At 40.3% G+C, this 27,019-nt stretch overlaps 1 protein-coding gene across 1 annotated transcript in view; it reads right to left on the bottom strand.

Moving 5' to 3' along the window:
* Nucleotides 1-27,019, bottom strand: part of AFG2A (AAA ATPase AFG2A) — a 529,963-nt gene that overhangs the window by 361,229 nt on the left and 141,715 nt on the right. Inside the window, exons 11-12 of the mRNA XM_089672180.1 lie at nucleotides 14,498-14,707; nucleotides 749-802 (exon numbers count right to left, since the gene is read on the bottom strand). Coding sequence (XP_089528306.1) covers nucleotides 749-802; nucleotides 14,498-14,707 — 264 coding nt within the window. The remainder of the gene's footprint in view (nucleotides 1-748; nucleotides 803-14,497; nucleotides 14,708-27,019) is intronic.

The raw sequence follows: 27,019 nt of genomic DNA, 5'->3' as shown, positions 1-27,019 counted from the left end.
TTTATAATCATCAGCTCTTTCACAAAAAAAAAAAAAATAGTTTGTATGATAAGTGAGAGGTTTTTTGGCACTCAGGGAGGCGTAGCAATGCACATATGTAACTGCACCTAAAGGTGAATGACACACAAGACTGAATATATTGATGACTGAACAACAGGTAAAACTAAGTATATTAAAATATAAAAATGCAAACAAAAATCAAAAGGTATTGCTAATAACAACCAATTTCAGTGACAGACTTTTTTTTCAGCCATACAAGCAACACAGCTCATCCCTGCCAGAAGAAAGCTTCTCTCTGACATGTTTCACCCTTTTGGGCTTACTTATAGAGATGGGGAAGGTCCGAAGAAGGCATTATTAAAATACAATGGTGAATCCTGCATCAACATTTTTAGTTGTCATGAACTACAATCTAGACGTTGAAAGATAACATCAGGTTGGTTACCATGTTAAACCTATTAAGTTATTGTTATGTACAGTATCTCAAGTGTCCGTATAATAATGGAAACCCCCATGGCACCACCCCCATAGATGTTTTGGATTCTGTCCATGTATCCCAAAAGATTCATCTAATGTCAGATAATTACCTGCAATGTTAGTAGATATAGCTGAAAGATTGCTTTCAGCATACACAGGTGGAATTATGTATATGAGGGCTAAACTCCAGAGATAACAGAAACGATAACATAAATGATTGCCAATCAAACCATGAGTCCACTGCAACAACATTATAACAGTGTTTACTTACCTCTCGTACTGCCCTTTCAGATTCCCCAACATATTTATTCATGAGCTCTGGCCCCTGAAAAAAAAAAAAGTTATGCATATAATTATAAAAATTAAAAAAAAGGGAAAATTTTGAAAAAAATGGATATGAGTTTTAAATACATCCCTGATTCAGTCAAGCATCTGGGAGGTTTTCCTACCCAATGAAAAATGAACAAAGCACATCTTTTTATACTAGCGTGAATCTGAAGCACTGAGTGTAGTTCCTCTCTGATCTCTCCTCTCTCTCCTATCTATGGGGCCCACCCCATTTCAACACATCGCGGTGCATAGCCTTAGCTTTATGTATTTTTCTATTAGCCTGTAAGTCTGTGTAGAGGGAGTGTGTTCATTTCCTCAAAACAGCTCTTAGCGAACCCCGTGCTTTATGCCAGCCTTTTTAACCAGGGTGCATTCAGATTTCTTTAGGGGTGCCTTGGCAAAATGTCTAAAAATTGCCCCAAAACTGTATGCAAGCCAGTTGGTGGATCAAGTCACCAACTAAAAGCTACATAAAGCCACAGTCTTCAGTTGATAAAGACAGCATCTGGCACCTGCACAGCATCATTGTTTGCCTCTCCTCTGTCCCTTTCCATTAGCACTGGGGTCACATTAGTTGAGTGAGGGAAAGAAACTGAAGGGGAGAATAGAAATACTGGAATACTAGCCAGTATCTGCATGCAAAGTGTATTTACCTTAGAAGAACAAATCACCTCTAACGTTGAGTGTCCTATGTGTGTGGATGTTGCTGCATTATGTTAAACTTGGTTTAGTTTCTTTACATTTTTTAGAGTGGGGTGCCTTGAGAGTGTGCATAGTTTTAAATGGTGCCTTGACTGAAAAGAGTTTGAGAAACACTGCGTGTGTATAACGTCAGATTCAACCCCACCACTGCTAGCACTGAGCAAAAATCCTTTGATCTGTGTGATTTTTTTAGAAGGAGCTAAAGAAGAAATGCTGCAGATAAAACAGGTACAACTTACGCAGGAGGATTTGTTTAATCTCTGTGCATCACCTTAGGTTAGTCACATCGCTGGGTATAAGTAAAGGTTCAACTACTTTAAGGTGCTTTGCATTCAGGGACCCTTTTTTAAATGAATAGGGTTTTGGTTGCAATGCACCAAAATATCCTAGAAAACAGATATGGACCTTGTTGGCAATGCAGAGCACCCAAACACAAGGTAGTGCATTACTGTGCATTGTGGTACACTGCAATGCTTCTGCATTGGACCTGCATTGCTTTAGTGCATTGTGGTGGCAACATGCAACATGCAAGTAGACATAATGTGTGTTGCGCTACAGAGCAAGTTACCACAACATACCTCAGACCTAAAAGTAAAGGCTGTGCTGCTCCAAATTTGCTGAAAATGGAAATAAGCCTTGAACTGGTATTTCCAAAAAATGGTTTAACCCACATGGTCCACACATGGGAGGAAGTTTCTCACTCAAAGTTGATGGCCCAATCATGCCCACTTTCCCAACACAAGAATGATCAGCCCTAATGAGATCTTTGCTGGAGAATAACAGTGGATCATATTCTACACCCCCTACCAACAGTGAAAGACGTTCCTCTCTTAAAGTGTTACTAAACCCATGACCCTGCATTCACTATATCTGGTCTCCTACAGTACACACAACATGGAAATGCAATTATTTTAGCACATATAAACTGCTAAATACCTTTTCTCATCAGCAGTATATAGAAGTCTTGTGACTTCTATCAGTGTCCGGCCGAGCACTGGTTAATCTTGCAAGAGGAGTATTCATTCTCCTCTGACTGTCCTATGAGGCTGCATGACCCCTGACCCTCTGTCTGGAGAGCGCTGTTGGCCCTATGCTGATCACATGCACCCTTCCCCCCAAAAAAACCCTCTCTAGCAATGCACACCAAACAGAGCATGTGCAGACTTGCTCTGTTTGGTGTGCTGCTCTGTACTATGGAAGAAGGATTGGGGACAGTAAAATAAGGGTGGAACAGTATCAAACAGCCTTTTTACACAATCCAGAGAATTACCCCTTAGGTTCCACAGTAAGTATATCAAGTATGCTTTACTGCAGGGGTCCTCAAACTACGGCCCGCGGGCCACATGCGGCCCGCCGAGGACATTTATCCAGCAGAGCTCGGGCGGGACGCAGGAGGGCGGGATCAGCAATTCTAGAAGGTGGGCTCGGCTTATGAACCCGCACCACTCACCTGGCCTCTCTGCAGCCAGTCGGCCATCTATTCTGATCAGTGCATGCAACCGTCACAGCCGGAGGGCGGAGCCTAGAGCTGACCATGAAGAGGGGGAGCAAGAGAGGAAACTCCATCGCTGCATGTCAGGTATCACGGCCACGGACCCTAGATAAGTGCAATAGATGATCGATCTCCTCCCTCTCTCCTTCCCCCCTCTCTCCCTCTTCCTCCCCTCTCCTCTCTCTCCCCTCCTCCCTCTCTCTTCCCCTCCTCTCTCTCTCTCCCCTCCTTATCTCCCCCCCCCCCCTCTCTTTACAATGTACACAGATCTGACCCAACAAGGTGTCCTTAATTTACCGTATATTTCGCTCCATAAGACACACTTGGGGGGAAATGTCTGTGCGTCTTATGGAGCGGCCGGCCCAGTATTCCTGCCGCCGTTGTATGTCCGCAGTCTCTAGTCATCTCCTGTACTGTGTCCGCAGTCTCTGGTCATCTCCTGTACTATGTCCGCAGTCTCCTGTCATCTCCTGTACTGTGTCCGCAGTCTCTGGCCCATCTCCCGTACTATGTCCGCAGTCTCTGGTCATCCCCTGTACTGTGTCCGCAGTCTCTGGTCATCTCCTGTACTATGTCCGCAGTCTCTGGTCATCTCCCGTACTGTGTCCGCAGTCTCTGGTCATCTCCTGTACTATGTCCGCAGTCTCTGGTCATCTCCTGTACTATGTCCGCATTTGTTCATAGTTTTTTTTTTTTAAACTATAGTCCGGCCCTCCAACGGTCTGAGGGACAGTGAACTGGCCCCCTGTTTAAAAAGTTTGAGGACCCCTGCTTTACTGCATATACACACTGATTTTACTGTTAGGGTTTTTGTAACTTTAACTTCTCCTGTGAATATTGCATACTGTATGAACAAACGAAACCAGCACTCAAATCTTCATGCAGACTAGGATAACTGAAACTGTCATTCATAGAGGTGCAGCCCTTAAAGATTGAGAAATCTTGATACTGGTGAACAAAAGCAAAACAGGGCGCACTCTCTTCGTACATTAACGTAGTAAACCAAGAATTTATTATGAAGCATTAAAATGCATACTCACAAACCAAAGGGAGATAAAAACAGACAAGAAGAGTCCATAATGACAGTCCAAAGTGATGGTAGACCCTTAGTGAGGTAGGCTAACATGTTTCGGGAGACGAACACCCTTCATCAGAGCTCTGATGAAGGGAGTTTGTCTCCCGAAACACGTTAGCCTAAGGGACTACTGTCACTTTGGACTGTCAGTATGGACTCTTCTTGTCTGTTTTTATCCCCTTTTGGTTTGTAAGTATGCATTTTTATGCTTCATAATAAATTCTTGGTTTACTACGTTAATGCACAAATATGTTAGTGCGCTCTGTTTTGCTTTTGTTCACCATTGTTTACTGTATATATGATTTTTTTTTTTTTTTTTACAAGAGAGGAAGCGAGGGGAAATCTGTAACATGGGAACAGACAACAATAAAAGGTTTAAAGGAGTTCTAGCTTGCTTCCTTTACTTAACCTAAAAAAAAGTATATTTACTTTTGTCTTTGCTACTGTTGGAGAGTTGTCCTCACTTCTTGTCATATAAAAAAGCTGTTCCCGGTACAGGAACAGAGAGGAAGTCTCTCTGATAGATCTCCAAGCAGCAGTAATACATGACAGGGGTTCTAATCCTTCCCACCCTATACAAAACTAAATACATTTTAAATGTAATAAGAAGCTGAAAGTGCGCACTGTCTTGCTAAAAGACACTCAATGTTCTCTGTTTATTTTCCAAGATTTGTGTAAAAAAACTGCTTAATACATACAGGAATATTTTTTAATACACATTCAAATAGATATTCTGCCTCTTCTTATGGCAAGCCTTTAAAGTACCCATTAGGGGTTATTGCATTTCCTTTTACTGTGGTAAGAAAAAAAGGACTACAAGCTCAATAACCTTCTACCACACATCTCTTGGCCAAGTTGGCTTGGACTTAGTTATTACAACACACTGATTCTCACAAAGTGAAGATTTATGAGAACCAACAGAAAATTCTAAACTTCCAATTGACAGATGCTGAAAAGGTAATCTGTACTAAAAAGGGCTTTTACCTAGAAGGTAAGACCCAGTGGGCTTACAAGAGGCATTCTTATTCACATTCTTACAGATAAACAAGGTCAACCTTGCTCCAACCCTAAAGACATTGTAAATCTGTCGTATTACTCCTCTCGGAACAATCAATCCTGCAGTGCTTCTAACAATGAATATTGGCAGGTTCTTGCACACTGTAACCTCCCATCTCTGACCTTAGAACTGCTAGTGAATTTAATTAATCCTATTTCCAAAGAATTCAGTCTTCAAACTAATAAATATGTTAAAAATAACACTTTACCTTGCTCAGGTTTGCAACTGTAAAAAAAAAAAAAGATTATTTTCTAAACTTACTAATGTTCTATTTCCGTATTTTTTTTTATATCTGAAAGATTCTGAAGGGTTCTGCTACCCAGGGGCGGACTGACCATTTGGAAACTCGGGCACTGCCCGAGGGCCCGGGGTCAGTAGGGGGCCCCATGAGATGCCCCTGGTACCTTTTTCATAGGCTTTTTTGAGTTTGGGCAAGGACACAGGGGCTCCATGATCCCCTATTGCCCGGGGGGCCCATGAGTTGTCAGTCCGCCCCTGCTGCTACCTCAGATAGCTCACGTGTATAGGGCTTTTAAGCTCCATGCACACTAGCATTTTTTTTTAGGCTTTCCCATGACGCTTGGGGGTGGAGCTTAGTGACATAATTGCCGGCTTTTTACGGAGCTGGAGTTTTGAATTGCAAATCGCTATGTTACTGCTTCTATCATGTGAGTGACACTGGAATTATTTTATGTGGAATTAAAACAGTATTACACTATGGGAGATGTACTCTGTTCTTTCTACTGTATATGTGGAGTTAAGCTGAGAAGTGTCCTATTTATACTGTCATTGAAGGAGTGCCTGTCATCAGCTCTCTGCTTTCATCTAGAGCATCTTTTTGGAATTACCATGCTTGGTTGAGCTGTATTAATTTATGGGTCCACAGTAGGAGGTGAGCAGACATCCATATACTGTATATTTTTAGGTGGAGGAACAATGTGTTTTTCAATTAGACTTTATTTATCCAGAGCACATCATAGTGATTCTTCACCATTCAAGCACCTTATTTGATTTTCACCATTCAAGCACTTTATATTTATATTTCATATTTTGATTGAACCATCACGTTTGAATCTGTTTATGGACTATTATGTTTATATGAGTTAGCGCAACACTATGTATGCTTTATGTTTTAAGTGTGGGATCACCTTTTAAGTGTTATTGCAGCGACTTAGCTTATTCACTAATTTGATAGCGCACATTGTTTTTTATTTATTTAAATAGTGGTTTTTAGTAGCGTTTAGAAGCATCTACGAGCGGTAGCTTTTTTTACAGTACATGTAGAAAAAAGCTAGAAAAAAGTTGTTTTAGTAGCGTTTAGTATTTTTTTTTCTGCTGGAAAAATGCTCCAAAAGACTACAAAAACATTTTTTTTTCTGCTCCTAGAAGCTGAAGCTCAAAGAAAAAAAGCTAATAGCCTAAAGTAGTGTGCATGTACACATACGATACCACTATTTAGCTTCTAGGAGCAGAAAGAAAAATGCTAATAACGGCTTCTAGGAGCTTAAAAACCTCTAGTGTGCATGGAGCCTTACAGAGCAAGAATCGCAGGCCAATATCTATGCTCAATACTGATGTTCACTAAAAAATTGCTTTAGCGTTTGAATATATTTCTCCCTTATTCATCTCAGTTCAAATAGTATTTATTCTGGGTCATCCAACAGTAAATACGTGGTACATCATGCTGATATCACTATGGCTCATGTAATAGCCTTAAATTTGACCAGAGAAGATATCTTGCATACTGTAATGGCCTTATCTTTTTCAGATGTTCCATAAAGCTAGTATCTCACACAGCACTGACACATTCACAGAATGCCTTGATTTTATTTAAAGAAGAACTCCGGATAGGCAAAAAAACACCCATTACTGCACCCCCCTACACAAACCACTAAACAGTTAATAAAATGTTGAAAATCCTTACCATTTAGAAGAAAAGTCTAATTAAATTTTCATGACCTCATCTCTGTAATTCAAAGGATAACAGCATCTGCCCTGCCAAGGAGTAGGTATAACAGCAGGTATTACATCATATCCTCTCCTGTCTCTCTGCAGTAAAAGAAAACTACAGTTCCCATCAACCACAGGGAATGTGAGCGCATATACTAAGCCTGTACATGTTGAATGTGTCTGGGAGTTTTGGTCCGCCCACCACTGCAAGTGAGGCTGAATTACATCACTGCTTCCTGGAGAAGGAACCACAGAAGGGGTGTGCCAAGACCTGTGGCTGGGGGAATAGTAAGCATACCAGCCATCAGCCAAACAGGAAGCCAAAGAGAATTAACGGATCGATTCGAAAAAGGATAGGCTATTTCAGAGCAACTACTGAGTGAACCTGTAAGGATTTCCGGCCAGACGAATCGCGATCGGAAATGCTCATGCGCATAGGAATTCCCGCAGGAGAATTGCCGGTTGTGCGCATGCAAGCAGAAATGCGCGATCGCGCACACGCATGGCGAAGATTGGCGCCAGACGGCCTATATAAGGCGTGTCTCTGCTCATGTTCAGTGCTGACTGGTCTTCAGCTCCCCCGTGTCCTGATTGTTCCTGTGTGATTCCTTTGTTGCTGACCCGGCTTGTTTTTCACCTGACTCTGATTGCTCTCCTGATTGATACTGGTTCCTGACTTCGGCTCTGCTCCTGACCTTGGCTTTTCCTTCTGATTCTGTACCGTGCTGCCCGACTGTTGATGACCCTGGCTATTCCATGACACTGCTCCTGTCTCTTGTCCTCACTACCTGCCTTGCTCTGGTGCACGCCTGGCAATCTACAAAACCTGCTCTGCCTACTACTACTGTGCCAAAATCAGAGGATCATCAGCCTTCCAAGGTCATCATCTGTAAGAGCTGCAAACAACAACTACTGGCGCTCTTGTTCCCCTGGGTCCTAGACTCCCTCTGTTCAAACTCCAGCGGGGTCAGGGCTAGTGACACAAGTGAGGCCGACCTCGTCATTTCAGTCTCCCATCAGGTACGTGACAGTACCAGTCAGCCAATGATGGAGTCTGAAAGGGAGGCCTCTCCATTGGGGGACATTTGCCAATCAGTATCTGCCTTGTTTAACTTGGTGCAAGATTTGTAGAGAAACTTTGAGCATCTGGAGAGTCAACTGCTAACTAAGTCTAATGACCCCACAGACACGGATCTCACTGCAGCCTTAGATGCAACCACTCAAACAGAGCCCATTGTGATCTTTGGAACCCCTTCCCTACCGGAACCCTGGATGCCTACACCTGAGTTTTTTACAGGAGTCCGCAGGAAGTTCAGAACTTTTCGTAACTCCTGCGAGCTATATTTTTCGCTGCTTCCAAGGACCTTTACATCACCAAGCACCAAAGTGGGATTCATCATCACACTTCTTAGGAATGAACCGCAATCCTGGGCACACCACCTTTGTGAGAAACATGATCCGGTTCTAACTTTGGTGGACTCTTTTTTTACAGCAATGGCACAAATCTATGCTGATCCTTTCCTGCGTCAAACCACTGAATCTATGCTTAGCAAGCTACAGCAAGGCCAAAGGCCTGTGGAAGAATATGTTACCGATTTCCGCATCTGGAGTTCCGATACTCAATGGAATGAGTCTGCTCTCCGCTACCAGTTCCATCTTGGCCTTTCTGACACCCTGAAAGATGAGCTTGCCTGAGTGGGGGTACCAACCAGGCTGGAGAACCTGATAGACTTGACGATCCACATTGACCATAGGATTCGGGAGAGACAGGATGAGAAAACTAACAGGGAGATTCTGATATGTTCAGAAATAGGGATCCCGGTGCCCTCTATGAATGCTGTTCCATCAGAGTTATCCATTAATCAAGGAAAGCATATTAATTCATCTAGGAGGAGCTTTTGGAGACCACTGTTGTCCGCTGCAGAACATATTCAACGACAGAAATTCAACCTCTGTCTCTACTGTGGTGACGCAGGTCATTATGTAGTGACGTGTCCAATCAGACCTCATAAGCCCTCTCCCAACTGGTTCTATATGATGCATCCCCAAGGAAAAAGCCAAACGCATCTCTCCTTCCATCTTCAACTACAACTGGCCAAAAGGACGATTGATACTGGTTCCTGACTTCGGCTCTGCTCCTGACCTTGGCTTTCCTTCTGATTCTGTACCGTGCTGCCTGACTGTTGATGACCCTGGCTATTCCTATGACATTGCTCCTGTCTCTTGTCCTCACTACCTGCCTTGCTCTGGTGCACGCCTGGCAATCTACAAAACCTGCTCTGCCTACTACTACTGTGCCAAAATCAGAGGATCATCAGCCTTCCAAGGTCATTATCTGCAAGAGCTGCAAACAACAACTACTGGCGCTCTTGTTCCCCTGGGTACTACGCTCCCTCTGTTCCAACTCCAGCGGGGTCAGGGCTAGTGACACAAGTGAGGGTAGGAAATCAGCAACAAGGACATGTAAAGATGTTTTTGTCTGGAGTTCTGCTTTAATGACTACAAGATGTTTTCTGATTGAAATAGGTGGAGAGGCAAGACAGTGATGTCACATTCTCTACCTCATCCAATCAGAAAACACCTTTTATTAATTGAAAATAATACAATACATTCTGTGAATGGTGGCAGTGCTGCGTGAGTGACCCCCACTGTTTACTTTGCAGAAGAACATCCACTCAGCACAGCACCCAGATGATAGCGGCAATCACTGTAGCCTTGCCGATTAGTACTATGATTTGCTGCTTCCCTCGGAATTGCTCAAGTGTGAGATATGCATACCTACATCCAAGGTGGACCAATGTAACTATGTAATAAAAAAACATGCTCAGACTTCAGCTTTAAAGTTGTTTAGTCAAAATTTATTTTTTTCTCCTATAGCTGCAGTTACATCACTGAGCTGTAATGAAGTATGTCCACAAACTGTGCAGGCTGCTTTGTGCAAAAATCTTCTATGCCAAAGACTGGCTCTCTTCCTACTGCTGAAAGTCTGGCATGCTGGGGGTTATTAGCTTTGGGTCTTCAGAATGAAATGCATTCAAGACAATCTGATGGAGACCTGTCCCTCTTCCCTTGTAATCAACTGAGAAAAGTCTATGTATTGTTTACATTGAATGTAACATGATCTCTGAAAACCAGATGAATTACCACCCCCCCAATTCAGAGATCATGTTACACTGGGCTTTTCTCAGTGGATAAGAAGGGAAAGGGGACAGGTCCCTGTCAAACTGTCTAACCCTTGCCTTGCCAGACATTCAGTGCTAGGAAGAGGACCAAGCACCCTGAAGAGAAAATATCCACACAAAGCACACAGCCTGCTTCCAATCTGGAACATACTTAATTACAGATAAGTGATGTGAATGTAGTTACAGTATATAGTAAAAAATACATTTTTACTAAATTCGGCCTTAAATCTTGTTGTCATATCCAAATATTTAGTCAGCCAACAGAGAACTTACTTATGTATTATTTGTTCAGATGTATTCTAAATCTTTCAACAGAGACAGGGGCTGCACCTTTTTCAATTGGCTAGGCTGTGGAGGACATTCCATATCATCATATCAGGATACAACTAGAACACTATGATCTCTGATAAAACATGGTCATCCCAAGAGTTCTATGTTTCCTCAATGCCAAAGTAAATCAGCAGTATGAATGAAAGACCATGCTCTCATTATACTTGTAAATGCAATTTATTTATATGTGATGTAGTTTTTTTTTCTATGTTAATATGGAATAAAGCTTTGTCTTGATTTTAGTACATACAAATGTGTTGAGCGCCTAAAAAATCCCTTTTCTTCTCATATAATTCTGGATAATTTATTTATATACTTATTTTGCAAGAAGATCCCACTTTTCCCATTGTCATTTGTGCTGGACAGAAGTTTTATGACTGTTAACAGACCATCAAGTAAGCCATTATAATATTAGCACAGGTAATTGAATGCCTGGACTCCCTTTCATTGCAAATTGTTTAAATTAAAAGAAAGTGTCAGATAGCACAACTCCGATGTCAACATCAAACCAATCCATTTCTCTTCCTTAAGGTCTTGCAAATTGTTTGGTCTTTTTATCAATGTCTCATACATCGGGAGTTTACAAAAAATGTCAAAACAAAGTTTCATAGTTAAACAATATTTGTGCAGCTGTTCTGTATATCTGGCAAGGGGCTGAAGTCTGCTTCTTATCTTTTCCGCTATGCAGTGTTTTTACTTATTATCTTTATCAACCCCCAGTTCAAAATGTAAAATCTGGGTTAGTTTGGAATGGCTTTGATGGCTATCTTGCATAATACACATCTATTTTAGAAGACAATTTAAAACCTCAAAGGAAATGTAAGTATTCTTTGGACAGCGCCTTCAACATGTTCCGCCAGGTCACTATGAAAAGGGCGTACAACCGGCCATAATTCTAAAGAAAGCTATCGCCATAACTCTTTCTTTTGGCTGAAGATATGGCTTATTCTGGCTATTAAGCATTACTTTACATTTGTAACAGTTTAAAGAGAACATTAACAATATCATGCATGTGCATGTCTATTTACTTCTCAAAGATGAAGAGTGCAGGGGTTGGAACATCCATGAAAACAGGGAAGCAAGCTCTTAGAAATTAATTCTGCTAGCAAAACACCTGATTCAACCTAATATTTGGGTCATGTTGCATTAGTTCACAGATAAGTATTTTCCCTTTGTTTTTTAATTCACACAAAGTAACATGAAAAAACCATGCTATTTCCCAATAAAACAAAAATAAAGCAATTTAGAGGATACAGGTGCAGGATATTTTCACTCCTATTTTTTGTTAGCACAGTTTAGAGGATCCCTTGTTCTAGGGTGTGCAACAGAAAGAAGTGAAACCTTTGTTCTCTATTTCAAAGTACAATTAAAGACTCCTGTATGACAGTTTTATAGAGTACCAAATCCATTTACTGCACAAGCTTCAAGCATATTGGGAATTTTCTGATACACAGACCAGAGTGAAGACAATGAGCTATAAGACAACAGGAGGAGGAAGTGCTTGAACCATAATATATGTGACATTCCAACATTCATCTATGTAAATCTTTATTTCCTGTAGATCGGAACTGGCCACTCGTATAAGCACCAAAAAATGAGTATTTAAGTGTGCATGTTTAATTGGCGGTGAGCACTTTCTAGTGCCTTCTATACAAAAATGTGCTAATTTGAATGACTCAGTACATATTTACTTTCAACAAAATTGTCGTCCAGTACTTTGAAATGTGTTTTCCAAATATCCTGTAGAACTGGGAAACTGAAATACACAAGTGGACAATACCAAGCTTGTTTAGGAAGTTCCAGGTGCAACACAATGAAAAGCTATTATAATTACTGGCATGGCCATTGTAGGAGCATACCTGCAGAGATCTCATTGCAGGACCAGATGTGGACACTAATATCTAGAAGTACTTTGATCTAATGCCAGTACAGCTTTTATGAAATTGCAGCTAATAATCAACACTGGAAACACACAACTAAACATCAGGATGAAAACCAAGTACACAGCTTAAAAACTGAAAAAATATATATATTTTTACTTCAGATGGAAATTCTGTGAAAACTCAAGCTGAGTTATATCAACAATTCCCATAAAAATGTCACAACATGGACCCACATTCACTTAATTCACTAAAAGAACAACCCTGTCATTGCAAAATCCTAATTTCCAGAAAATTTTTTTTAACATATTTTGTATTCAATTTTGAGACATGCACAACACCAAAAATTGTTATTAGCAACATATTTTGCAGTGGTACATGAAGAGAAACTAGAATAGCTTGGTACATTTTTATTATTGGTTTATATATATATATTTTGTTTTACTATATGTACAAAATATTTTTCCAAATAAACATTAGAGGCTTAATTCCAGATAAAAAAAACCCTTTTATTTTACTTTGAATAGAGTGGGGACAAGTTGGACCCTGCTGTCATTATCCCAATTTAGGAGATTTCCCCTTACTTCCTGCCAGAACAGGAAATATTAATACAAATCTCCAAAGATGATATGAACAAAGCACATTTTTAGTAAAACACAGAAGAGCTAGAACCTCTGGCTATGTTTTTATTTCCAACCATTTCTTTCAATCTCAGTGACAATTGCACCATACAATTCTTGTATGGGCATCAAGGGTACAGGAAGTACCGAAATATTTCCTCAACAGTGTCACAGACAGAAAATAAATAATTAATGACAGAGGATTATGGATTATTTGTAACTACTAAACTCTGCTAACAAAGGATTTGTTAAGAATTGCCTATTAAACATAAAAAACAAGATCTTTTTAAGCTTCACCTGTGGGTTGGAAATATAAATATGAAATGGTGATATGTAAAATTTCATATTTACCTAATGAAAAAATAAAAGGTTTATTGTATTTTTTAGACCTGATAATAATTGGACTATTTTCCTCATTTTATGCACCTTCATTTTATAAAGATATGTGTACGTGAGAGATCAAAAAGGGGAATATCTTCTAGAGAACACCAAATGTTTAGCCACAGAAAAGGTTTTAGATGAAAGTAGAGAGGGATAATTGTGAGAAATGTTTTAATCCCTATGAATTTTAGTAATGGTATTTTTAAAAACCCCATCCATAAGGGTAAATTATTTAGAAGATGTACAGTATGTCTAAGTCTAAGTCTCAGATGAAGGTAATACAGGAATTTTAGAATCCCTAAGTCCTTTTACATTACTATAAGAAGTCCATAGTAAAGCAGATACATATATTTAACACCATATTCGCCCCATAGATGGAAATCGTGAAATAAATAAAATTTGGACAGGGATATAATAACTGGTTATAAATTGCATAACAAGTTCTCATCCAAGTAAAACATGCAGATTATTGTTTGTCTTTATTAAATACCGCATTTTTATAGCACTCTTTCTAACACTTACTGTATAAGAGTAATCCTTAATTTAGGAAACAAGGAGATACAATCTATGTAAATATGATCACATACTATACAATCCGATTGTACAGTCTCTGTAAAATTTCCTTTAGATTTACCAAAATCATGTAATATGAAGACGAACCTTATCAAGCCATTCAATTTGTATCCAATAGGGTGCACCCATGCACTACACAGGTGTTCATAGATCTAAAGAAGCCAGCTTAAAGCAAGAGTACCATCCATCAAGTCAAGATTGATTCTTCTCCAGATCAACAGTGGGTATAGGATTGTGTATATGGAGGTTTTCAATTAGTTTATTTATTCTGCTGGTTGAACTAGATGGACTATGTAACTTTCAAAGAAACTTGAAGTCATAACTAAGCATCTGAAAACTGTCATCTGGCTTACAGACTAGCACCCTACTATCCCCGATAAAAACAGGCTATTGGCAATATGTGGGAAAAAAAAACAGTACTAAAATGGAAACTGTATTTAGCCCTTACCTTTACTGTCATAAAATTCAAGCCACTTTCATTTGCTAATGCTTTTGCAATCATGGTTTTGGAGCAGCCTGGAGGGCCATAGAGTAGTACGCCTTTCGGTGGCTGTATCCCCATACGAATAAAAGATTCAGGATGCTTAAGAGGCCACTCCACTGCTTGCTTTAACTTGAGCTTAACATTTTCTAGCCCTCCAATGTCAGACCACGATACCTAGAAGATAAAAAAGTAACAAAAATTAATATCACAAAAATTCATTAGGTGAAATTATTTATTTATTTATTTCAGGTACTTATATAGCGCCGTCAATTCACGCAGCGCTTTACATATATATATTGTACATTCACATCAGTCCCTAACCCTCAAGGGGTGTACAATCTAAAGTCCCTAACTCACATTCATACATACACATACTATGGACAATTTAGACAGGACCCAATTAACCTACCTGCATGTCTTTGGAATGTGGGAGGAAACCAGATTACCCGGAGGAAACCCACACAACATGCAAACTCCAGGCAGGTGGTGCCGTGGCTGGAATTTGAACCAACGACCCTAGTACTGCCAGGCGGACGTGCTAACCACTAAGCCACTGTGCCACCCATTTATCATTCTTCTTTCCTGATAAAAGCTTTAGGAAGCCTAAACCACTCCCCACCCCGGTTTGGGTGACACAATTTTGAAACTTGAACTAAAAGTGCATCTGTGCTCAAACTATGGACATTTAATTATTTACATATCTTTAACAAGCACTAAAAAGGCTTGTGAACAAGCCATTCCCCACCTCTCTAGCAGTTTGTAATGTGAAGTAATTAATTCTCATAGATCTTCAAAAATCATAACAAAGACTCTAAAATCAGGTTTCAGTCACTTTAAAAAACTTTAGAAATACCTGCTGTGTGTACAGCAGATGGCTGGTAGGCTGAAAAATTCTAGTGCAATAGACAGTAAAAGGAAAAAAGATTTTAATGTTTCTGTCTCAAATTTGAAGACAATTTCCTTCTCAATGCTTATACGTAAAGAAGTGAATGAGGGCTTGTTTCAAAGTGCTTTTACTGCGTGTTCAGATTATTTAAATACTTTAGTGCACATAGTCTGGACATACCAGGGAAAGGTTCATTTAAACATAATGGCCACAGTTTTGCACAAATGTCATAAAATGGGTAAAGTCTGAGAAGAAAAGGACTGGGATTAAGGGTACAATGCAGTAAGAACTTAATATTTTGTATTTATAAACTTAATGCCCACACTCTTACTGGTATGAGTGGTGCATAGTTGCAGACACTTCACGAAGACCCACAGAGGTAAAGATTAATGTTACTTTAAAACAACCTAAAATCTCCCCTGGTCCTTCCCAAACTATAAATATTTTATTCTACATACAATGGGTAGATCAGAGGGCAAACACATGCAGGAACCACAGTCTATGCTATCTATGACCGCAGATTACTGCACATGCAATAGCATGTCTCTTATGCAACAAAAAAGCCTGCCTGCTTGCAATTTTTGCAAGGGTAAAAATAGAGGGGGGGGGGGGATTTTAATTTGAGTTGACATAACAGTTCACTTTACCTTTCTGGTTAGCTGTGTGCTCAGATCAGTGTCAGGCTGTAGGGCTCCCTAGGAAATTGACCTGTCTACTACTTAAGCTTGAAGCTGAGAGCAGAAAATCTGTCCAGGCTGCTGGAAGAGGGTGAACATGTCAGTTACAGCAGAGCTAAAGTCTGCATTACATATCTGTCCTCTAGTGAGGAAAGCATCCTCAGTTGCATCTTTTTCTGGGTTTGGCATCTTTTATATATTTGCGATAGCGCTGGACCAATAGAAGTGAAAATTGGTTCTAATGGATCTACGGCGAAGTGACTTTCCCTTCAAAGAAGCAGATCCATGACTGAGCCCCCCCCCCCCATCTTCATGGCTTAAGCAGTCAATGTTGATAGATTAACAACAAAATGTAGAAAGGGATCTGTGTTAAGGCCTGATGAAGTCTAGCATCTCCTGATGGCACTAAAGACCAGCTATAGTGTCTTCAGGAGATACTAGTCTTCATCAAGCCTTAAAGTAAATGTTTGCAGTGGTTTTGCACAGAGCAGCTCTGATCCTCCTTTTCTCAGGTCCTCTGTTAGTGCTCCTGCCCCTCCCCAAATGCCCCCATGACAACCCCTGCATGCTCGATCCCAAGCCAGCCCTGTGTGCTCACCATAAGACACACAGAGCATGGCTCACTCCGCCCCCTATGATTCCCACTGCTGTATCTAAGCAGTGAGAATCTAATGAGGAGTGAGAGAGAGGAGAGAGCCTCGGCTCTTGTGCACGTCACTGGATTGGGAGTGGGTTAAGGTAAGAATAAGGGGGCTGCAGGGGAAGCTGCATGCAGAATGATTTTTACAATCTAGTGCACATCACTGGATTGGGATTGAGCTAAGGTAAGAATAGGGGGCTGCAGGGGAAGCTGCATGCAGAATGTTTTTTATCTTACTGCATAGAATGCATGAAGGTAAAAAACCTTCTGCCTTTACAACCACTTCAATATAGGTCCCTATGTGCATTCTGTTGAGATTTTATTAACGTCAACTGCTCAAGGCCTGAAGAAGGGGGAGGCTTTTAACCTCGAAACACATTGGCTGTATCTGATGCTGTTAAAGCCTTTTGTGTTGTTGCCTAAAAACCTTTACCGCACATGTGTTAAGATGTTTTTGTCACCCTTCTCTGTCATTTCTGACATTTTTATTATAAATAATTAAGTAATCCTTGCTAGCGAAGACTGCACCATAAAAACAATTTAAGAGTGAAGATTCTGATTATCACAGATGCACACTGTTGACTAATTCTCTAGGCCTATACTGATTAAAGTGCACCTCTCACTTATACACATTAGAGAACAACTAAAATAAAGATTTTAATGGTTGGCAAATGAAAAAAAAAACTGGCAGCATCTTAGTATTAGTCATTATAGCTTGGCAATGAATCAGAAACTAATGTCTAATGTATACACAGGACCCCCCCCCTCCCCATGTGCACAACAAGCAAAGCATCAATGTCATAGGATCCTGGAAAGCTGATTTGCTATAAACCATGAGTTAGATGCATTCGATGATAATGTTAAACGTGGATGACCCATTTTAACTAATTTTGAATTTGTTTTGTCTTTTTATGTAAACAGCTCCAACATATTAAGTAATATCCTTTAAAAATCTATGAACCAGAGCAATGAAAACAGACGATCGGCAAAGGCAAAATAATCACAACGTTCTTTTAAAATCCTGTGCAGATGTGCAATAATTGTCCACATGCTCCTTCTTCTAATCTTACAACTCTTAACCATGAAGACTTTACACTGAGATTGATTTCCCCTGATGCTCTGTATCTGGTATATAACCAATGGAAAACCAACTGTGGATCTATAATGAGCACAGCTCTGGTAATGTCAAACTTTGAGACCATATGTGATCTCGTGTGGTATTTTTAGACTGGGTGTTTCATGTGTCAAACAGAATAGCACACACACTTCCACAAAGGAAACCTAATCCCACTTTTACCAAAAGGCAACACATAGGGATCACCTGCTTATTTAACTAGCTTTAAAAGTCTTTCCTGAACAGGAGTTTAAGGTAGAAAAGTCTACATGGATTAATTGCTCAGAAATGACTAGACATGCAACAGCATCTCCAGATGTGCAGGTTGGAAAGCCAAGTGGTTTAAGTTTGCGGCATCCAGTTACTGGAATCTGAAACTATACAGGAAAGCAGAATTCATTCCAGAGGAGGAAATTATTTTTCCCTTTTGTAAAACCTGCAGACTGATAGCAGTGGTCTACATATGGTGGTTATATCACTGTCTTTCCAGATTGCAACACACGACTCAGCAAAGAGCCAAGTAATTTTTAAATATGTGTACCCATGGACAGCAATCATCACACTATATGCAATGTTCTAAAGAAACACTCCAGGCAAACATAAATATGCTGGCATTCTGTTTGCTTAGTTTCTCTAATTTTCATCCAGGCATTCTGTTAACTCTTCTTTTAAATAGCCCTGAGAGTGTGTTCCCTAATTTCAGCACTGCCTTTTCTCTAAATTCTCTGCAGCATTGTCCACAAGCTATCTTCATAGCATTACTCTTTAAGAGGAGGTGCACACATTTATTAATTCTGATATAATGAAGAAATGATAGAATTATCTGTCTATAGCTGTTGACCATAATAGCATTCTCCATCATGCGAATATACATTGAAATTACATATACCACATTAGCTGACACATTTCAGCAATCTGATTTAATTTTCCCTAGCTTTCCCATGCTGGTAAACCAGAAGCATAGTGAATACTTTCTGTGTCAGTAAATTGGCTGCAGCGTGTAGTAAATACACTTTAAAGGATAAGTTCATTTTTTGCACAAAAATAATAAATGCACATATTTTTTGCAGGTAAAATGTGCATTTATTATTTTTGTCTGCAGGAGCCTGGAAAGCATTGAATCAGTGATCAGTAGATCGCTGATGCCATGGAGGTCTCCTGCAGATCTGTCAGTATATCTGCTTGCCCGTATGGGATTTTTGAGCAAGCAGATACTGTATACTGACAAGAAGATTCAATGAACTACCACAGAGCTCCACAGTGCCGTGATAGTAATTGAAAACTACAAGCCGACAGCCGCTAATGTTGTCGGGACTTGTAGTGCATTCATTCATGGAACTCTGTGAAGGAATGACGTGGCCATGTGAGCGGAGCCCCGCACGGCCTTGCTGTTTTCAAATCTGACAGATAGTACAGGGAACGTCTCCTCGTACATCTGTCAGAGGGAGCGGGGAGCAGTGGGCAGTGCCTGCTGCATTGGGAACATGCTACATGTTCCACCCCTAAAAAGGGGTGGAATATGTTACCCTAAAAAGAGGTGGAACATGTGACAAGTGGTTCTAAAGGCTGAAGGTTTTTTTTACGTTCATGCATGCTATGCATGAAGCTAAAAAAACGTTCTTTGTGCTGCTCCCCCCACAGTAATACTGATCTGAGCCCGATGTTGATCCAGCGACGTGCACAAGAGCCTCGGTTGTCCCAGATCTTTATCTCCTCATTGGCTGAACCATTAGCTCCCACTGCTGTCAATCACAGCCAGTGAGCCAATAAGGAGAGACCGGGACGGGGCTGAGCCGCGGCTCTATGTGTCTTATAGACCATTGCACAGATCAGGCAAGTATACCATTTTTGTTATTTTGAAAAAAAGTGCATGCATGCATTTTTTGCACATTTCCAGGAGCTACATTTAGGGAAACCCATTAATTTTAATGGGCAGCCCTACATGTGAAAAATTGTGCAGCGCCAAAATATATGGTACTTTGTTACCATACATGCATTATGATTATCACATGCATTTTGAATTAATGGCACTTCCATGTGTCTGCAAAAGGGCTGCACATTTTTGTGTGTTGCAAAAAAATGTGGTCCTAGCCTAAAGTTAATATTTTCCCAAAACAAACTATTAATATTATTACCATACAAGATTTATATAGTGCCAACAGTTCGTGTAGCAAAATAAAGAGAGACAGTACAGTTGCAATACAATTCACTACAAGAGTGAGAGGGGAGCCCTGCTTTTGATAGCTTACAATCTGAATGGAGAGGCAGCTGATATAAAAAGTAATGACTGTGGGGGATAAGTTGATGGAAAAGTAAAACCCCAGTTGTCGGGTAGATGGCAGACAAAGTAGGAGATAGCTCTAACCAGATGGTATTATACCCCATCAAGACTACATGTATTGTTCCCACAAACGTCCCCTTTATGTTTCTGGGGCTATGGCCTCACAGGTACTTTGATTCATATATTTTGGGATTGCCTGACCATATCTTTGATTTGGTGCAAGATATCTGAGGTGGCTACCCCGGTACGATTGTCTATACAGACCTGTCTACAGGGGTCTCTGATGCCATTATGAGATTGATACATACTATATGTATTGCCACTTTATGGTCTATTGCCTTACATTGGAGGTCCAATGCTGTACCCTTGGCCTCCGTTTTACACAGAATTGACGCTGTAATGCTCATGGAATGCATTCATTATACCCTACTGGATAAGATGCACTTATTTGATAAAAAATGGGAGTCATGGAGGGTTTATAGACATTTATTGCATGATTACAACATTTCCAGTGAAAGTTGACTGGCATATACTGTTGACAGAAGTATCATTCAACCTACCTTATCATTAACGTAATTCATGTACTTGCATTCTACTCTTTTCTATTTCTTCTCTTTCTTACATTAATATACTTTTCTGTATATTACTTTTCAAAAGTGCCTTGTTTTTGCTGTAAATATCACTTGAAAATGTGCTGTTGTTTTACAGTCTACTTTTATACAATAAAACCGTTTGTAAACAAAAAAGGTAGGAGATAGCTGTTATGCAGCCTTCATTTCTGAAAGGAGCCCTGTCCTAATCAGTGTAGGGTGATGAATCTGGCCACAATGTTTAGCAGCCTGTGCACAGTGTTTGTTCCAATAAATATGAGCATTCGGTCTGCACATACAGACTGTGAACATTTGATTTTACCTCATTCACACAGTTTGGATTTTTACATACAATTTCCATGGATGAACAGCTATGCATTTTTTTTAAAAAATACACCCCAAAGTGTCTAAGATATATAACTAGTGCGCTAGTACAGTACAAAGTGTAAAATTTTATTCTTGAATTTCAGTTAAGGAGAGCAATTGCAGACATTTTTAAACAGTTGGGTTTCGACCTTCAGGAAGTTGGGGCAATAGCAAAGAAAAAAGCTAAACTAGCCCTGTACAGTGCCTTGAAAAAGTATTCATACTAAAAAATGGCTGACTTATTTAGAAATTGCCATGACCAAGGAGAGGGCACCAGGGAACAACCTGTTGCTCCAGAACAGGACAGACAAACATCACTAAGGGGAAGTAAGTGCTACCATAAGTAACCAAGGGTCTCAATCAGCAGAGGACCAACTAACACAAAACAGGTGAAACAGCACACCACCTTAACAGGAGAAAAAACAAGACCAACAACTAAATTGGTCAACAAAACATAATGTTTACTGGGCCAAGCACCAGAGTTAAAAAGGGACATACAGTGAAAAAAAACATTTAGAAAACTGCAGAAAGTGCTAAAACCAAGCATACTTTATGACGATCGTGGCGTCAGACCCCTGACCTTCTCACCAAACTCATGACCGAAGGACAAGCCAATCTAAAACCATAATGTCACATGCGTAACAATGCCACACCCAGCTGCACCCTGCACAACGATTTTCCAGCTAATGGATCACCAATTGATGTACCGGCAGCTTGAATGCGCTTGTTACTGGGTCAGGTTAATCACGCAATTAACCCTTCACACTGCCACCACCTCCTTTTTGTACAGAGAAATAGGAAACTCGGCAATATCAGCAATAACACTATGATGGTTGAGATAATCGTCTGTATAGCACGGTCACCACAGACAGGTTAAACAGAGGGTTAAACAAACACAGCAGCACTCTTTTAGAGGCAGGAATTTGTAAATTGCATTAACAAGCTATAGAAACAGTTCAACACTTTCAGAAAGAAAGATTTATTACTAAAAGGTCAAATGGGTGCAATAAAAATATTTACAGTAAAAAGATGTAACCAATATATATATAAATATACAGAGAACAACAGCACAGCAAAGAAATAACAGAGAGAAGTTAGAGGGTTGAAGTACTTTCCAAAGTCCTAGGTTAAGCAGATCAAGTTTCAGTGCAAAAGGGCACGGTCTCCCAAGGTGGGTCTGATGTTAAAAGGGAGAATTCTGCAACTTCCACTCTTAGGCCTGACAGCCTATTTTGTAGTCCCCCAGCAGGGGGTGCCTCTAAAGCCAAGGACCAATGCCTCATTTTAGGGAGGGATGGTCTGGGTGGATACCTAAACTATAGCAAAAATCTCTCGTAGTTCATATTTTGGCTCATAACTTTTCCACCCGCGGGTAGATTACTATGCAGACGCATCTGAGGAATGGGTAGATATGAAACATGAAATACATATTCAAAGGGTTCCAGAGATGTAATTTTCTGCTTTCCTAGGTATTCCAGTCAGGGAGTGTGACCTATGAAACTGTTTGTCTTCTCGTGGCCAATCTGATGATATACCTGGTTTTTATGTACAGTGGGGATCGAAAGTTTGGGCACCTCAGCTAAAAATTTGTATTAATGTGCATAAAGAAGCCAAGGAAAGATGGAAAAATCTCCAAAAGGCATCAAATTACAGATTAGACATTCTTATAATATGTCAACAAAAGTTAGATTTTATTTCCATCATTTACACTTTCAAAAGAACAGAAAACAAAAAAATGGCGTCTGCAAAAGTTTGGGCACCCTGCAGAATTTATAGCATGCACTGCCCCCTTTGCAAAGCTGAGACCTGCCAGTGTCATGGATTGTTTTCAATCATCGTCTGGGAAGACCAGGTGATGTCAATCTCAAAGGTTTTAAATGCCCAGACTCATCTGACCTTGCCCCAACAATCAGCACCATGGGTTCATCTAAGCAGTTGTCTAGAAAACTGAAACTGAAAATAGTTGACGCTCACAAAGCTGGAGAAGGCTATAAGAAGATAGCAAAGCGTTTTCAGATGTCAATATCCTCTGTTCGGAATGTAATTAAGAAATGGCAGTCATCAGGAACAGTGGAAGTTAAAGCAAGATCTGGAAGACCAAGAAAAATATCAGACAGAACAGCTCGCAGGATTGTGAGAAAAACAATTCAAAACCCACCTGCACGATCCCTCTAGAAAGATCTGGCAGACACTGGAGTTGTGGTACACTATTCCACTATAAAGAGATACTTGTACAAATATGGTCTTCATGGAAGAGTCATCAGAAGAAAACCTCTTCTACGTCCTCACCACAAAAATCATCGTTTGAACTTTTCAAATGAACATATAGACAAGCCTGATGCATTTTGGAAACAAGTTCTGTGGACCGATGAGGTTAAAATTGAACTTTTTGGCCGGAATGAGCAAAGGTACGTTTGGAGAAGAAGGGGTACATAATTTAATGAAAAGAACCTCTGTCCAACTGTTAAGCATGGGGTTGGATCAATCGTGCTTTGGGGTTGTGTTGCAGCCAGTGGCACAGGGAACACCTCACGAGTAGAAGGAAAAATGGATTCAATAAAATTTCAGCAAATTTTGGATGGTAACCTGATGCCATCTGTGAAAAAGCTGAAGTTAAAGAGAGGATGGCTTCTACAAATGGATAATGATCTTAAACACACCTCGAAATCCACGGGGGATTACATCAAGAGGCGTAAACTGAAGGTTTTGCCATGGCCTTCACAATCTCCTGACCTCAACATAATTGAAAATCTATGGATAGACCTTAAAAGAGCAGTGCGTGACAGACAGCACAGAAATCTCAAAGAACTGGAATACTTTTGTAAGGAAGAATGGGCAAAGATACCTCAAACAAGAATTGAAAGACTCTTGGCTGGCTACAAAAAGCGTTTACAAGCTGTGATACTTGCCAAAGGGGGCAGTACAAGATATTATCTCTGCAGGGTGCCCAAACTTTTGTAGACGCCATTTTTTGGTTTTCTGTTCTTCTGAAAGTGTAAATGATGGAAATAAAATCTAACTTTTGTTGACATATTATAAGAATGTCTAATCTGTAATTTGATGCCTTTTGGAGATTTTTCCATCTTTCCTTGGCTTCTTTATGCACATTAATACAAATTTTTAGCTGGGGTGCCCACATTTTCGATCCCCACTGTAAGTCTCTCATATTCCAAGATATGAGACATAGGGTAAAAATGGATTTTAAAAGTGTTGTCTAGTCTCTACTCCTCTGGAATGTGTTTGAACTCAGTGGAAGGCTTGGGTTATCTTTTTTACGAGGTGTCAGTTTACTCAGCTTCCCACCCAGCTCAAAAATGTTTTATAGCTCCCTGCTGTGCCCTGGCCAGCCTGTGACACTTCCAACACACACACACAACCAGATGTCAGGGTGACTCTCAGAGAGGGAGAGGGAGAATGAGGGGGAATATGTTTGTACAAGATGGTTGACCCTTTGCCAAGATGGAGGTTGGAGCCAAAATGGTTGAACCGCGTCCATCTCTGGGTGTACGCTTGCTACATACTTAACTCTTGACATCAAGAAAAGGAAGCTTGGACAGATAGGATATGTCCATGGAAAAGACCATCTGGTCGACAGCCATAGGATATGTTCAATATTCCTAATTCAAGGAAAGACACCTGACAAACAACTAATCTCAAGGAGTTAACCGTGGATGTAAGAGTCCTCATAGCATATAATGTAAATAGAGAAGAGAAATAATCCTTAGCTGACAAAAGCTGAAGTGTGCTAACTCTGAATCCTTCTTAAGAAGTAGGTGGAATGATCAACAACACCTGTATAAAAAGGTAGGCAGAGATATATATTATAACACAAACTGGCATACAAGAACATCACACAAAAAATTTGATGAAATAACAGCACATACATGTTCATTGCAAGCCTACCTAACCAAATAAAAAATATATGAGCAAGGGGTAGGAAGTCTAGTATTAGTATTAGAAATATTCAGCAGATAGAAAAATAGGAAGAGAGAGAATATCCTAAAGAGATATCTTCAAAGTACTACAGTCATAGCAGAAAATTTATCTTAAGTAAGTAGGTCTCACTAAAGCCTCTGGACTTAAACTGGGAAAATTTGTAGCAAGGTAATCAAGTGTCTTGCCTGCTGACCCTCCAAGGAAATACAAAATCTTCCAGCGATGATTACATGCTAGCTAGGAAGAAAGGGCACTCTTGTCCAGAACTCCCACTGTTTAAAATGGGGATGATCATATCAAAGAATCTGAAAGACAATATCTTGATTCTAGGGAAGACAGTGTGTTCAGCAAAGACTCACTCAACACTACCTAGCATAGGAAGTAGGTTACCCATTCTGTAGCAAGGCAAGATCTCAAGATGTTCCAGAGGTGAAGATCTTGCAACCTCCAGATGAAATCTAGCAGAGGTTAGGTCAAATGATCAACCAACAGGGGTATCCCCCGATGACTTGACAACTACCTGTTCCAGAGAACCAGTAGAAAGAAGATGTATTCACTATAGAAGTCCTTTTAAGGAGGGGAGAGGGGATCACAAGAAGGGGGACCATGCTTAAAGGGAATTCCCCAATAATCCCTCAAACCCTAAGGTGTGTACTAGAAAAATTGAGTCAAGCAATTACACTAAAAGGTATTGGCTTTGCATGAACTACAAAAATCTAAGTGTATAACTCACTTTATCAAAGGTCTTCTGAGTGTTCCACAATGTGGATGCCAGAAAAAGGCAGTAGGGTGAAAATAAGAGCAGCATCCAGAACTGTTGGAAGACACAGAAGAGGAGTCAAGTACTTACTGTGCAAAGAAGCAATAGAGACTAATCCTTGTTGACCATGTTGGTCAAGAGGTCTTATAGTAGAGGGATACGGGTGAGGAGGATGAAGTACCAAAAGGGTTGCAGCTATCCATGACAGAAAGGGACTGTTAAGCAGAAAAGAGTGCCAAATCAAGTGGGATATTATTACCAAGGACAGACTGCTGTGACAGTAGGAATCAGAGTTTCTAGGGTACAAGGCAACACTGAAAAATACACCACTAGGTGCTGAGTAATGCAAAGGGTGAAAAGGGCAGCAAAAAGAGGTGTCTGATTACCAGCTCTAGAGTTTAAGCTACAGGTGTAAACCTAAGCATCCAAGCTGTGAAGAGGTAAATTACCATGTAGGATGAACAAACAAGTCCCTACTTGCAAAAGGGGGGGCACGTTTCCATGCAGAAAGTTTAGCAAATGGGACGGGGGGGGGGACTTCTGGCTTTGGGATCTGCAGCATGAGATAAATTATATTCAATATGCTGAAATAAAGTTTCTTCATTTGTAGACTGTAAGGAATCTGAATCTGAGGTGGTAATAGGGGCATCAGGCACAGGAGATTGAGGCCACATAGGGACAGAATTAGACTAAGCAGTTTCTTCATTTGTAGACTGTAGACTGTAAGGAATCTGAATCTGAGATTGTAATAGGGGCATCAGGCACAGTAGATTGAGGCCACATAGGGTCAGATTTAGACTATGCAGTTTCTTCATTTGTAGACTGTAAGGAATCTGAATATGAGATGGTAATAGGGGCATCAGGCACAGGAGATTGAGGCCACACAGAATTAGACTAAAGGGATAGATGGTGCCGGAGTGCATTTAGAGCCTCTGAAATCAGATTGCTCCATTAAATCTGCTGAAAATTAAAGTAAATCTAAAGTGGAGGAGGGGTCTTGTAGGTAAAGGAGAGATGTCAGACGTTCCCAACAGAGCTATAAAAGATTCTGATGAGGACAACATCAAGGGTCCCAGGATCTTGATGCAGGCATCATATTCTTTGGGGTATAGTAAGAAATCTCTAGAAGCAGTTATGGAGTATGGGTTGAGGTCACCGATTGCTGGTCTTGAAAGTCCCACAATGCATAGCCCACCAGGGCTTAGGTACAGCCTCCAAAGCTGTTGCTGAGCATAC

The sequence above is a fragment of the Staurois parvus genome, unplaced genomic scaffold (genome assembly GCF_062004578.1).
Source record: "Staurois parvus isolate SC_StPar_1 unplaced genomic scaffold, SC_StPar_1.0 ptg000122l, whole genome shotgun sequence".
Lineage (NCBI taxonomy): Eukaryota > Metazoa > Chordata > Amphibia > Anura > Ranidae > Staurois > Staurois parvus.
Note: the sequence above shows the minus strand (reverse complement) of the source record. Positions and strands in the feature narration are given on the sequence as shown.